Consider the following 15,869-nt stretch of genomic DNA (forward strand, 5'->3'; position numbering starts at 1 on the left):
TTATGACGACCAATATTTTTTCCGGTCGTCAAAATTAATTTTTAGTATAATATTAATGAAAGGATAATTTTTGGTCTTTAAAACTCATAAAATCCGGACATAAAACATGAAATATTGGGCGCTAATATTTTCCCTCTTTTTTGAAACCCACATTCAACCCACGCACCCCCTCAACTCTCTTCCCCCACCCCCACCCTACCCCACCCCCCAAAAGGGTATATCTTTATATTGTTACTTAAAGAGCAGAGACCTAGTATCTCAGAAATTAAACTCTTGAAAGAATCACAATTTGGGTTCTTCTCTGCAACCTAGGGTTTCTATCTCCTTCTCGTCAAGGTAAGCTCTAAACTTGCAGTCAATTATTTTGTCCAAATTTGCGTATAAGTTGTTGAAGGAATGACTGAAAATTATCTTATTTTTTCATACGGAGTATAACATGCTGTCCAAATTTGGATTGAAGTTGTTGAAAGAATCTCTTAAAATTATGTTTGTGTTTATATCAAGTATAGTGTGCTGCCAAATTTGCATTTTAGTTGTTGAAGGAATGTCTAAATCAGCCCGTCAGAGCCTTATTCATGAGAGGATTTACCGGAAATCATTGGAAATTTCTTTAATTCTTGTTCCATAAATTCATTAGAGCTGATTCTAAAGCATCTGTATGGAGTTATTGAAGGGTACTTTATAAGAATTAATTATTTTTGTTGTTTGAAATTGGGCATTTTTTATGTTATCGTCTCTCTCTATGTTTTTAAAATACTGGGTTGCATCTTATAATTACATATGCTCCAAACTTATAATTATATGTAGGTTTTATGACATTTCTGATGAATTCGCAGAAGTTTGTTCTTTATTTTCATTGAATATTGCCTCGTTATAGGTCAATTATGTGTGTTCGTCTTGTAGAGCAGATTATTTTTTGGAATTGGGTTTGATTGCATATTGTTATTGGAACAAAAGGTTTCTCACTATCTGGTCGTGATTGTATTGTAAAATTTTCGTGTGAAATAAGAATTCGCTAACTTTATTCTTAATTAAACTTTCTGAGTACATTGGGAAGAAATACGTGATTCTCTTTTTCTACCCACTAGACTTCACATTTGTTTGCCTGACAAGTTAGCTTGTATCCTAAAATCACCCAACTGCTACTTTCACGTTCTTATAATGAAGTTGAACTGATTACGGTTGTTTCGTAATGTATTTTTTTGCTATTATCAATTCATGCTACTGTAGAGATCACTGCTTTCAGTGATCGTTATGAAGAATTTCAGAAGGTGAACACGCCTGCAATAAGATCATTTATATTAGCTCCACCTTACCAAAGCAATCAAATCATGGCCAAATCCCCTGTTTTCTCTCCTCTTGATGGACTTACTTCATCTGAAGACATTCCCACATCGTATGAATTAATTGGAGTAGTTCGTTTTCTGGATTTTCTTGTTTTTAGCTATCTCCTTTTTGACTTTCTAGTTCTTCTCACAAGTACTTAGAGCTCACCATGATCACCTTTGTTTTCTATATTATAAAGCAAATGGTGATTTCACTTAGATGCTCTTTAGTTTTGGCTGTTAGGCACTAGTTCTGTCATTTTTCATTCTCATTATCTAGTTATTTATGATCGATCAATTTGAAAGCTGAAAAATATTTAGTTTTGTCTTTGCTGTAAAGAAACATTCTTTTTGCTTTATTTAGTATAATGCTTTGGGTTGTGCTAGTGTACTTGGAATCTTGGATGTTTGAGCCACTGTTGTGGTGCTTTTAAAAAAGATTGGTCTGCTTTTTTTGTTATTTCTGCACTTATTGTCAATACTAAAAGTTTTTGAATTAGAAGAAATAAGGAATAACACACAGTACCCTAATAATACTTGCTAGTTGGCATCCTTTTTCTTATTGGCAACTTGCTGAAATATTTTTCTTGTTGGGGTAGCTTAATAATAATCTTCTTTCTTTTATTGTATTAGGTTGACATGAATCCATCAAAATCTCGGAAGTTTGAAATGCAATCATCTTCAAAGACTGTTAAGCATTCATACGTTGCGCCAGGCGCCTTAGCAAGGGGACGAGGGCAAAGCTTTAGATCTTTGGGTTCGGTAAGGGTAAATGCTGAACAGAGACTCCCGATTGGAAATAGTAAAAATCGTAATGCAGCAGCATCTTATCTGAATGAGCTAGCTCAGAATACGAATCTTGCACCTCCTGGTTTTGATCCACTAGAAGATGATGTTTCCCTCCCTCAAGAAGTTGAAGTGATGCAAGACACTCAAAGAAGCAAAATAAGTATTTTTCTGTCTCAGTTTGTAATATTTTTTTGCTGTTATTGGACTGGCCCTTTTTTATGATTAACTCAAATTGGAAATTAGCAGGTCCATGTGAATCTGAAAAGGCAAAAAAAGTGAGAGGAAAGAACAGATGTAAAAATGTTCTAGGACTCAAAGCTGGAGAAAAGTTGAGCGTCACTTTCTACCATAATCGAGCTGTTGGGAAGCATTCAGCCACATTTGTAAGACACTTAGGTATATTAGTTCGTGATCGTAATATGTGTTCGTTGCGCGTACACTTGTAGGCGGATATCGAAGAATATAAGCTGGATCACATGTGGGAAGCTGTTACTGTAAGAATTTAAAGTATTACTTTAATTTGTTCTTTTGCCTTTTTCTTTTCTTCTTTCACAAATGAAAAGAAAATTAATTTTGGACCTTATAATCTTACATAATAATCATGTTAAATCATTGAGTTTTAGTTTAAGCGTAATAAAAAGAAAATATATTTTAGAGCCGCTAATATTGCAGCATACAGATACTTCCAGAATAAAGGTTTGATGTTCGCCTCTTCATGCTTGCTGCTAGAAAAGAATTTGACTTTTTAGTTTTAATTGTTTTTATTGCTGTTAATTTTAATAATAGTAATAAAAGTTTGATCGGGACATCTACAGCATGAGATCGCCAGGAATGGAGGCATGGCCTCCTTAAGGTGTATTGCCGCTTTGCGACATAGGATTTCGGTTTATATGCCATTTGAAGATTTCTCCTTTGATTGATGTTTGTGAGGTTTTATCTCCATTCAGGCATAAGGTATATTTTGTTTCTTCTTTAATCTTTGGATACAGTAATTTGAAGTTGTTGGCGTCGTTTCTGGCATGTATGGCTACAACTAGAATACTAGTATTATAGTTTAATTGTTTCTGGCATGTATGGCTACAACTAGAATACTAGTATTATAGTTTAATTCTTTCATATAACATTCAAAAGAAAATAATTATTATTTAAAAGATGAAGGATTTCATCTTAAAGTGTTTTGGTTCTAATAATCAATTTGTCACTAGTAACGCTCAATGTTTAATTTAATATTGTTGGTTAAATAATTCTTTTTGGTTTGGTTAAAACTCATTGAGTTTTATATTTGATGATATTCTTAAAATATTATAGGACAAATTTGATAGTGCTGACATAAATGGTCAAAGAGATCATGTCTTGAAACATATGAGAAGGTTATGGAATAATTGGAGAGGATCATTGCACATGATTGTGAAATCTAAGCCATTGCGCGACGTTCTAAAGGATGTGCCAGAGGGGGTCGACAAGAGTGATTGGGAATGGTTGGTCAAAGAGCACTTCTTATCTGAAAAGTTTAAGGTATGACTTCATAACAATTTATAGCATCTTAGTTTTTTTAAGTGGCAAACCACACATTCTATGTTCTGTTGTTATTATAGGAAAGAAGTACAAGAAACTCAATGAATAGGTCTAAGTTGATTATGCCTCATCATACGGGCAGCAAGCCTATCAGAGAGATTATTTATGAACTGGTATGTAAATCGTGTTATTGTGTTAAGAAACCCCATCTTTGTTTAAATGATTTGTTTGACTTATTTATTTAAATGCGAAGGGAGGCAAAGATGGTAATCCACCAGATATGGCAACTGTTTTCTTTGAGACTCATAAGAAGGACGATAAACTTGTCGAACCTGAAACTAATGAAAAATATGTATGTTTATTGATAAATTTTATTTTACCCCTTCCTTTGACTAAAAGCATTGCATTATCTCAAAGCTTATAATTTTTTAGGCTGAAATTCAAGAACTAGTACGATCTGAGCCTTCTCTTACAAATATTGAGGTTGTAGAAAGGTGCTTTGGACCTCAATGCAAGAGCCATGTGTTTGGATTTGGAGGTGGAATAACCGCTAAGGAGTTAAAAGGTGGTAACTCCTCTAAGGCTGCACTGTTGGATGAGTTGAATGCAACTCGAAAAGAAAATCTATCACTAAAAAGATACCTAGATAACTTAGAGAGTACAGTTGCACGACTTGCAAGCAAATTTTCTAGTCAACCTTTATCAACACCATGTTCAAGTGAATCAGATACAGGCATGTGACAGGTTAGTAAACGTTTTACCAACCTTTTACAATTATCACATGTCATATTCATTTATTTAGCTAGTCACCATGCCACTTTCTACTGCCATATCTTTCTTTATACAGATTATAATTCCACTTATGATATGATGAGTATTTCTTAATCAAATGAATAAGCAAAACTTTTTTCTATTTTTCATGTCAACAACTCATGTGCCTCGCTCTTTTTTGTTGAAGGATGAAATAAATAAATAACTCCTCTTCATGAACTGAGTGATCACCATCCTACTTCACTATGAAAGCCTTCTATATTTCTTAATCCATTTTTCTTGATCACTTATAGAACTTATTTGTCCTTTGCTGAAATTTTCCCTTTTCTTTTGGGTTAAATCAACAAGATTATATGTTATTTTATCTAATTTTGATACTTTTCTACACTCAACAATGTGCTAAAAAAAATTTATCAATAGTTTTGCATAGACAATGAGCTTATTTCAAGTATCCAGAGAATTTTAATTCACTGGCATATTAATGGATAATAGTCAACTAGTTAGATACCTCTGCTCCTGAATTTCTGCAGAGATCTCTATTTTGTTCTTTAGAAGTGTAACTTTCTTGTATGCTTTAGCAAATTATTTTATTAGTACTATATAAAAAATTAGTAGCAACTACTTCTAGGTACAAAAATAAATGGCAGTGTCTCTACCATATGTAGTTGCGCCATTTTTCATTTTCCTTTTCGACTCTTTATTGCTATTGACAAGTGTTAGTCTCATTCAAGATACAAATAGACAGAACAGTAGTAGGAAAAAGATGACAGAAATTTTATAAATTAGTTAGTTTGGTATTTTTTTTCTCAATGTAATTATGTGTACTGATATGTTTTGTTTGCTTTTTAAGATTCTTTTTTTAGGAATTTGTCTTTTCATTGTTGTTGGCTGCCCCCTCTCCCTCTTTGGTATTAGGAAAAAAAGAAAAAGTGTCAACAAAGGCACACCATTACTAGAGATGGTGCTTGACTGTAGTTTAGCTTTTTGGGACTTTCCCAGTCACGGTTATTTGAATTCCAGGAAATCTCTTATCATTTATATTTATAATGGCCAATGTTGGCTTTGACCAAATGCTACACTTCTTGGCATCTTTGGCGACACTTCTCAGGGCTGGCTAGAAGACTAAAATATTGTAGTGACTGTTAATTATTATTCGAACAGTATTGTATATTCGATCCTTCAAATTATTTCATGTATTCAGTTAGAATTCATGACTCAGTATTACCAGTCTTGGGAGGTTGTTATAATTATTTCCGTTGTTGATTTCGATTATCTATATAAAACAAATGGCTTGATGTGTTATTAGAATCAGCTTACCTAGTCTTAGAGACTAAGTGCCATCACGATACCTGTGGTCCTAAAAAATACAATAGTGACTAAATAATATATGTGCAACTTCACATCTCTTTTCAAGAATATCCAAATGGTCCTAAAAAGACAACCTTCAATAATGTTAGAATGAGCCCTATTACAAAGGGTTTTCCAATAGACACGTTTTTAACATTCAAGTAAAAAAATTGTTCTTGTTAACGCACCTACTATAGTACTATGGTGACAAATTTTGGAGTCCAGTAAATGCTCTATAAATATCAGGACGAAGCAAAAGGGAGTAGAGCCAACTAAAAAGATATAAAGAGCGAGCATCATATCATATATAGCAATACAAGAAAGATGGTAAGTTATTCTTCTGGTTGATATATTCTTACTCTTTCTTTCTTGTGTTTACTTTCATAATTGATGTTTGAAAATTACGTAACAACTGATCAAGTGTTAATATATTGTATTTAATCAGCAAGGCCAGTGGATAGCCGCAAGAGACCTTTCAATTACATGGGTGAACAATCCTTAGTACTGGACATGAAAAACTGTTGATCCTAAGTCTGTCTCTCTTTAACTATCTCTCTCTAAATTTCATTAAAATGAGAAATATATTTTAATCCGACCTTAACATTTTGTACTACAGTATTGAAGTGGCGAAGCTTCGTAGTGTAGCTTGGCTTGACATTTATGGAAAGATCGAGACAAAAAATCTTATTCGAAAGACTAGTTATGCTGTATATTTAGTATTCAAGTTAACAGATAACCCTCTGAACTTGAACGAGCCACAGCATCGCTAAGATTTGTGAACGAAGTGGCGGAGGGCGCTGGCATTGAGGGTACCACTGTTTTCATCTCGAAGAAAAAGGAATTACCAGGAGAACTTGGCCGGTTCCCACATCTCCGAAGTGATGGCTGGTTAGAAATCAAGCTTGGTGAGTTTTTCAACAACTTAGGAGAGGATAGTGAAGTCGAAATGAGGTTGATGGAAATCAATAACGGCACTTGGAAATCTGGCATCATCGTTGAGGGTTTCGATATTCGTCCAAACTAATTGGATAGATCTCTACCCAGTGACCTTTATGTTTTCTATTTTGCATCTTTGTTGTGTTTGTCTTTTAGATTTTCTAATAAAATCACTCTTTGTCTATAATAAGAGTGAGCTTGTTGTAAGTGCATGTGATCTTATTTATGATCCATCCTTTTTATCTTATTCTGAAATTATAATAAGAGATTCTACGATTTCTACTTCTTAGATAATTGGTGTACTCTTGGATCAATAAAAAGCAAGAATAAAGCATTTGGCGACATGCAGTCTTCCTCTTCTACCTCATTCTCTTCATGATTAATTGCTTTATGTATGTTGTTCATAACTATTAATGGATAGTGCAAAATATCGTGTCATCCCCGAATTAAGGTTTCTTTCTTCAGTTGGTAAATATGGTGGGTTCTAATTGTTTAAGGATATGACTTTTTTCTTTACCCTTATTGAACAACTTTTTTATTTATCGATAATTTGACAATTAGAGTATGGCTAATTCCAAGTATATGACTAGCTAGCGTATGTGCTTTTAATATCTTCCAACTAATTATAGTCTCCTCTTCGAATTCCCTTAATTTCGTTATTTCTGAAATTACCATGACTAATATAGTTCAATAAATTTAATTGATACTGCTTCTATCTTTTTATGTAGCTTATGGAAGAATTGAAGATGCATGCACTAGCAGAATCACGAGTCAGAAAGCATCCATGGGGCTCATTCTTCTTTTTCTCTTTCACTGAAAAAATGGTGAGTTAATGTAATTTGCTTTCAAATGGGTGCAAGTCTCATGAATGAATAACCTTTTCCGTCTACCCTTTTTGCCTTGATTGTTTGGATTTGATATATGTATGTATTTTGAGTATGGTCACCTTCAAAACATGTGAAAGTGGAAATACATAAAATACATACAGTGATGGTTTTAATTTAAAACTTTTAAAAGAACTTAAAATTTTAGACTTGAAATCTGCCTACATGAACTCAAAGGATAAAAGAAAAAAAAATTGATTTGAAACTTGATAGTTGGTATCTCTTAAAAGAAAACATGGCAAAAGCAATAACAATAAAAAAAAACTTACAATGTATTAGCCATAATAACGAAGAATTAAAGTCTCATGACTCACACTAGGTAAAGTTGAATCCTTCTTTAGATTCTTTAAAGAAAAATTAGCAGCGTTTGTTATTTTCTTCTTTATTTCAAAGCACTATAATCAGTCTCAATAAAGGAATAATGCACCGGTTGCCTTCCTTTCATAATGAAGTGTAACGGTTCAACAATGACGAGCAGCAGCGCAACAGTTGCAATTATGGAATAGTGCTATTTATTTAACAAAAAAGGCTATTTATGGAATAGTGCTATTTATTTAACAAATTTTTTTATTCAACACCCCTTGCAATTTCACTACAACAAAAAAGGCTTTTAGCGGTAATAAAAATGAGTTTTAGTGGAAACAATAATGGTCGCTAAAACAAAATAAACAACAATGATAACATAGAAGGGGACTTCAGGGTTGTGGACGTTGTGCAGTTATACCTCAAGTCTCCTTAACTAGTAAAATCTGGGCAATCTCACTCAGCGCTGCTGGGACCCATTCTGGTATCTGCACAAGAAGTGAAGAGTGTAGTATGAGTACAACCGATCCTATGTACTCTATAAGTGCCGAGCCTAACCTCAACGAAGTAGTGGCGAGGCTAAGGCGGATCACTTACAATAACCTGTACGCAACAATAATAACAAGAAAACAGGAAATGGAAGTAAAGCACCTAACTCATGAAAACGAAATCGAAATTCAACTACCAAAGAGCCAAGAATAACAAGTCGCATAACCTCATTACAATATCGATGCAAATCCAACAATCACAAACAAGTACCACATATACAATCCGTTGTAACATGCAACTCGATCTCGCCATATCGTCATCTGTCAATATCATAATCCGTCCTTATTCCACCATTTTAATTCATTATCTTTAAATTTCCGTTGCGGCGTGTAACCCGCCCCCCAAACCATTTCAATCAACATAAACAATTCAATAACTAAATTTACAAGAATTTCTACATCAAGGGGTAGATGTATAAGGCAATAAGGAACCATATAATAAATCAAGAATCTTAACATCTCGAAGTCTCAACTTTACCAATTCGTCGGTATCTATCAACTATACAACTCATGAAAGGGAATTCACATTTATAGAATGCAACAAATATTACAAAACAATAAGGCAAGTAAAGCATGCGATAATTTAGGTATGCAAGTAAAGCAAGTAGAGGCAAGTAGCAACTAAGCATGGAGTCGTGGACGGGACAGACAATTTAATACAAGAGTAATTAAATGACAAGTAACAATTACGACGTAGAAGTGTCACGACCCCAAATTCAACTAGCCGCGATGGCACCTAACTCAATGCCCAGGAATTCCATCCCAAATATTAATAAATAAGGCAACTCCATGACTAGGGAACACCATCCCAAATATAATATCCACTGCGCTCACTGTGGGGGGTGCAGACTCCGGAGGGGCTCCTTCACCCCAAGCGCTATAACATGACACGACCTTAGTCGATGCCTCAAATTACATTAAACAACACTAAAACATGAATCGCACCCCAATTCAAGCTTAATGAAAACTAACAAATTCCAAATTCTACATTCGATGCCGAAACCTATAAAATCAAGTACGATTTACCTCAAATTTTGCACAGAAGCCATACATGACATAACATACCTATCAAAATTTTCAGAACAAGATTTCGATCGCGTTATCAATAAAGTCAACTCCTAGTCAAACTTCCAAACCTTCCATTTCCAACTTTCGCCATTTCAAGACAAAATCAACTACGAACTTTCAAATAATCATCCGGATATACTTTTAAGTACAAAATCACCATACGGAGCTATTGGAACCATCAAAACTCCATTCTAGAGTCGTTTGCACAAAAGTCAAACATCGGTCAACTCTTTTCATTTAATGTTCTAAACAAGGATCTTTCTTTCAATTTAATCCCGAATCATTCGAAAACCAAAGACGACAATTCACACAAGCCATAATACACATTACAAAGCTGCTCAAGACTTCAAATTGTTGAATGGAATGTAAATGCTCAAAACAACAAGTCGGGTCGTTAAAAGAAGTCAACTAAAGCCTTTGGCAATTTAGGTATGCAAGTAAAGCAAGTAGAGGCAAGTAGCAACTAACATGGAGTCATGGAAGGGAGAGACAATTTAATATAAGAGTAATTAAATGACAAGTAACAATTACAGCATAGAAGTCAATTAAAGCATGTAACAATTAAGGTATGAATCAAAATATATCATGGAATAAACAAAAATATGGAAAACAAATATCATGACGGCATATATACACTCGTTACCTCGCATATACGGCATTATCCCACATACTTCATATAGCAAATAGCTCAAGGATTCCCTTAAAGTCACTTATCAATGAATTTGGGAAGACGGGTCTCTTGGAAGATCGCCTCTAGAATGTTTAATGTTCAGAAGCGGTGTAAAATGAGCTAAGTCCCAATTGTTTCCTCTTTTACCCAGTTATGGTTGTTGCAATTGCAAAGTCATTTTCGAAATTGTGGACATCGCAAAAGTGCGACAAAAGATTCGCAATTGTGAACATGCCTACCTTCGCAAATGCGGACAAACCCTTCGCAAATGCGAAGATCACTCAAGATCATAATGAGTTCCAAATGAGACTATGAGATCGTAAATTTGACCTCTGAGAGTTAGAAGATGCGAACATTTTCCTCGCAAATGCGAGAATAACCCAGCCCAATCCATGCTCCCAAATGCAAACTCATGTTCGTAAACACGAGGATCGCAAATGCAAAACAGGCCTCGCAAATGCAAGACCTACAACAAACACTAAAACTGGTATTGCACCAACAATCTTCACACTAACCAAACTCATCTGAAACACGTCTGAGTCGCTCGGGCTCCAAACCAAACACGGTCACAAGTGTAATAATATCATAAAAACTCGCTCGCACAATCAAATCACCAAAATAACATCTAAATCTACAAATCAGCCCACAAAACGAATGAAATTTCAAAGTAAACTCAAGAACAACTAGAATCACATCTATGTGTCTGAATCATGTCAAACAAATTTCGAATTACACCAAAATTTTCTGACAAGTTTTAAATTGTAATACATACCTATTTCAAGTTTCAACATCAAAATCTGAACACGTTGTTCGGAAAAAGACACGGTTTGTACGCGCAAATCGAGAAATACTAAACGGAGGTAATCGAACTCTCACAACACGGAAACAAGGGCTAATACTAACAAGGACCTATCGGGTCATCACACTAAATATATATTTTCACTTTTATTTGTTAATTTTAGCAAATTAGGAGAAAGATAGTCTTTTTTCTTGTTTTACCCTTATCATTAACTACTCATTCCCCAAATTATTTTCTAAGACTTTTGAAATGCTATCATTATTCTGGATAAAATTGTAAAATATATATACTTCATTTATTTTTTCTTAAAAGTTATGCAAAGTCAGAAATGGACAACTAATAGTAAACGGAGGAAGTAATATAAAGACAATTTCAACAATAATTACATATCATAAATTGATGAAGAATTCGTATTGGTTAAATGTATGTGTTTAAATTCTCCCTTTGTGAAATTAGAAATTTATTATAGTACTAATAGGTAGTCATGCCTGTTACGCTTATTTGATAACTCTTGTATGTATTTTCTGTGCATATTTAGCCATATTCGTGCTATAATATTTGAGTTTACTTTCAAACAGATGATGTATTTACTTCATACCATTTTTTTAAACTCTATTCTTAGAAGATCATGATTTATACTACCAGTTCTTGGGAAAATATATTAGTTTCACATATATATATATATATATATAATATATTAGTTTCACATATATATATATATATATATTTTTTATTTATTAATTTCCTTATTAATTTTATTGGAATTGGGTAGTTGATAATTGACTTACCTAACGGGTCGAGTTAGGTGCCATCACAACTAATGGGATTTTGGGTCGTGACATTGGTGTTTTTTTATTGTTTTGAGCATAAGCGTGTAATGATCCAAAGGTCCATTTTTAGTTCTAGGGATTGAAATTCGATTTCGAGACTTTCGGGAGTTTGATAATAAATTATAGGAATGATCTGGAATATTTGGTCTAATTTCATCAAGTCGCGATTAGTTTTTTTGCGCGAAACATGAGTTAATTATTTAACGAGCGAAGTTGGTATCTCATTGAGCAAATGAGCTCTAAATTGCGTTTTGATTGAATGACTAGGTTTGTATTAATATTTGTGACTCATAGGAATACGAACCGTCGAATTCTGAGTTCGCATGATGGAGTTAGAGCATTTTTGGTGAAAAATAAATTGCTGGTGTAAACAGTTCTGGTGCGCACCTTTAGCGACTGGATTTGGCACGTTTAGTGATGGGAATTAGACGTTTAGCGACTAGATTACTCTTTCTATTGGGCAGAAACTTATGAACCAAAAATGGTCAGTTCCTTCATTTTGTTTTGGATTTTTGGAGCATGGTTCTTGGGCGATTTTGACGATTTCTTCAAGACATCAACTTGGGTAAGTGTCCTATATCCAAAAATGATTATATTTCATAAATCCATGGTTATATTCATTATTTAATTCAGATTTAAATGGAATAAATTGAGATTTTTGCAAAATCTTTCCAAAAACAAAAATTTAAGAGGGAAAGGTCGAGTTATTATCGGAATTTGATAAAATTGGTATGGTTGAACTCGTATCGGAATGAGTGTTCAGATTTCGTAAAAATTCTGACGGAATTCGAGAAGCGGGCCTCGCGTTGACTTTTGGTTTACTTTTTAATGTGACATTTTAAGTCGACGTTGTATTATCCGTAATTATTTCCGATGAATTTTAATGAAGTTATACAATTAATTTGGATATATTTGAGCTGTCTGGAAGTCAATTCAAGCAAGAAACTATTTTGGAATATCGGCCTAACTTCAAAAAGGTAAGTATCTTGTCTAACCTTGAGTGGGGGGAATTACCCATTTGGCATTGCGTCTTATGTAGAAATTGTGTGATTGAAAGCCATGTACGCAAGGTGATGAGTACGCACTTGGTTTATATGTGCAAATTATACCAAATAAAATTTGTAGAAACCCTTATGTATTAAATTAGAAAATTGTTGGAACTTATTAAATTATTTATTTGTCATGCCTTATTCCTTGCTTGCCGAGGTTGTTTTTATATGATAATTTGGTGTTATTTCCACTTTGATTTTTATGTCAAATGCCGTGGTTGGTTGGGTTGACATCTCTTAGAAATATTTTCATTATGGATTCCTTATCTGCAAAAAAATAATTAAATAAGTTTATAATAAGGCATCAATATATATATATATTTATCAAAAATTTAAATTAAAGAAGACATTATCCTATGCTGAGTTACTTTTCCATCTCTATTATTGTTTTTGAGATTTTATATACGTTGCGTGGAGACTTGGGCTATTTGCTGTGAAATTTATTGATTTTGTTGTATCTTTGGAATTGATTGTGGCCATTGGGCATTTTGTGATATGAATTATTTGTGTTGTGTTGTTGTGATAATATGCCGTGTAAATTATTGGGTGATTTGAGTTATTGCTATGAGGACATAAGGGTGGTATTTTACTGTTGATAATATGCAGACATAAATATGGCATATCACTGTTGTTATGTGTGTTGGGGTATTATCTGGGAGGAGAAATAAGGGAGGCTATTACAAGGAGAGATAATGGTGGCTATAGGAGAGATAAAGGTGGCTATATGAGCGATAAAAGTAGTTGTTGATATTGTCAGGGTGGAGGCATAAGGGTGGCTATTATTATAGAGTGATATGGGTAGCCATAGGAGAGATAAAGGTGGCTATTATCAGGGATGATACGTGATGATGTGGGATTATTGTATTGATGATTTTTATATGATGTTGTGATTTTCCTTGTGTTTATTTTTATCTCCTGTGCAACTGGTCTTGTTGTTTCGGTAAACTTGATAATAGTCTGATTCATGTTAAAATCTGTGAGCCTGTGGCTATTGCCGAGCGGTTGATATTATTGGCACGTGAACTGTCCGCGGAGATATGATATGAAATATGGGCACGAGGTGCCGGAAAAATATGATGATTTTAATATTGACACGTGAGTTGTCTGTGCGGTTATGAACGAAATATGTGCACGAGGTGCCGGGGAAATATAATGATTTTCTTATTAGCACTTGAGTTGTCCATGCGGTTGTGATAGAAATATGGGCATGAGATGACGTGCAAATATGAAAGTGGGCCGAGACTCGTAATTTTGATGATTATGAAATGAGGTGTCACATGGTGACTTTTACTTGAAAGGAATTATATTCAAAAGATTTTACTTGAAAGGAATTATATTCAAAAGATTTTATTTGAAAGAAGTATACTCGAAAGATATATTATTTGAAAGAATTATATTCGAAACATATTTATTTCAAAGATTTATATTCATAAGATATTTATTTGAAGGAAGTATATTCGAGATATATTTAATTAAAAGGATTACATTCTAATAATTATTATTTGAAAAACTTATAGATAAAAGATGTATATTCTGAAGGACTTGATTAATTGGTTGTACTTGTGTTCATTATTCGTTTGAGCAATATTTGTGGTGTTCTTGCTACATTGTTGTTTATATCACTAGTTGATTATTATTGTTATCACTACTATTTGTTTTATATTATTTTTTATGATATATTGCACAGGTTATTAAACTAGTGAGCGTCTTGACTGTACACCGTCACTACTCCACCGAGGTTAATCTTGGCACTTACTAGGTACCGACTGTGGTGTACTCATACTATACTTTTGTACATTAATGTGCAGAGCCAGGTACTGGAGATATTGGACTCGAGAAGAGTTAGTGTGTTGATCGCAAGGATTCAAGGTAGAGCTGCTTGGTCATTGCAGTCCCTTGGAGTCTTCCCATTTTATTGTACTCACTATAGCATTTTAGGCCTACAACCACACTAATTATAGACCATGCTTGAAAAGTGTTGCCAAAGATATCTATCATGACCCAAAATCTAACCGTCGTGATGATTCCTATCGTGGAACTAGGAAACCCACAACTCTACATCTCAACACAGTAAAATCTTTGAATCATAAAGACGGAAACAATTTAATAATTAAGGAAAGCCTTTTTGAAAAAGGAAATATCCAAAATACGATACAATCCATCCCAAAACCGGAGTGTCACAGAGTACATGAGCGTCTAAACCAGAACACAGTCCACTACAGTATCTAGGAAATAAAAAAAACTAAAATACAGATAGAGATAAAGAAGGAGAGTCAAGGCCTGCGAACGCCATGCAGCTACCTCGATAGTCTCCGGGATCTGGCTCCTCAATCAACAGTTGCCGTGACCAGAAACGCCTGGATCTGCACACGAGGTTCAGGGAGTAACGTGAGTACAACCAACTCAGTAAGTAACAAGTGCAACCTTTGGACTGAAAGGTAGTGACGAACTCAACTGGTACAGTTAAAAAGACAAATAAATGTGCAGACACGTAGGCAAGTCTGAACAATGTGAAGAATATAACTCTTCTACTTCTACATGCCAATGCACATGCTATATGTGATGCACTATGCTGACAACCTCATGTGCTCACGCCTTCAAATGCTCAACCACTCGATACTGTATATGGCCCATACGGCCCAGGGAATATCCATCCCGGAATATATACATCTCTGACCATTAGTGACCCAATAATGAGGAAGGCCAATCCGGCCCGTGGAGAAGATCCATCTCCAGGTATCAAATGCTTCGGACAAGATCCATGTCCAGGGAAGATCCATCCCATAATAATATCAACCGCACTCGCTGGGGTGTGTACACACTCCGGAGGGGCTCTTACAGCCCAAGCGCTATCATAAAATCAATATAGCTGATGCGGCGTGCAACCCGATCCCATAACTGTCACCCATAATCAGGCTCTCGACCTCACTCAGTTATCAATCTCTTCAGTCTCACTCACGGGCTCACAATGTCATGAAAACTATCCCGAAACAATGATATGATATATTAACAAATATCAACTGAGACTGAGATAT

General features: G+C 34.5%; 1 protein-coding gene and 1 pseudogene across 2 annotated transcripts; both read left to right on the top strand.

Annotated features, from left to right (window-relative positions):
• The first annotated feature begins 200 nt into the window (after nt 1-200).
• Nucleotides 201-5,687, top strand: LOC107808675 (uncharacterized). 2 transcript variants are annotated; one of them, XM_075236537.1, is made up of 8 exons: nt 201-336; nt 1,959-2,274; nt 2,358-2,608; nt 2,930-3,068; nt 3,423-3,629; nt 3,710-3,802; nt 3,883-3,981; nt 4,062-5,687. In XM_075236537.1, exons 5-8 carry the CDS (start codon nt 3,477-3,479, stop codon nt 4,368-4,370), a joined length of 654 nt encoding a protein of 217 aa, XP_075092638.1. In that variant the 5' UTR covers nt 201-336; nt 1,959-2,274; nt 2,358-2,608; nt 2,930-3,068; nt 3,423-3,476; the 3' UTR covers nt 4,371-5,687. The 2 variants fall into 2 exon arrangements, with proteins under 2 accessions (XP_075092638.1, XP_075092637.1); XM_075236536.1 differs by having other exon boundaries at nt 2,361-2,608.
• LOC142172860 (putative F-box protein PP2-B12) lies at nt 4,235-6,969 on the top strand (annotated as a pseudogene).
• Nucleotides 6,970-15,869: the final 8,900 nt, after the last annotated feature.

The sequence above is a fragment of the Nicotiana tabacum genome, chromosome 18 (assembly GCF_000715075.1).
Source record: "Nicotiana tabacum cultivar K326 chromosome 18, ASM71507v2, whole genome shotgun sequence".
NCBI lineage: Eukaryota > Viridiplantae > Streptophyta > Magnoliopsida > Solanales > Solanaceae > Nicotiana > Nicotiana tabacum.

Bases quoted from the DNA above. Each gene is read 5' to 3' on its own strand.
- LOC107808675 (XM_075236537.1), top strand. From the start codon at position 3,477: ATGAGAAGGTTATGGAATAATTGGAGAGGATCATTGCACATGATTGTG. The intron at 3,803-3,882 runs GTATGTAAATCG...TTAAATGCGAAG, and splicing joins GAGAGATTATTTATGAACTG to GGAGGCAAAGATGGTAATCC. The intron at 3,982-4,061 runs GTATGTTTATTG...ATAATTTTTTAG, and splicing joins CTGAAACTAATGAAAAATAT to GCTGAAATTCAAGAACTAGT.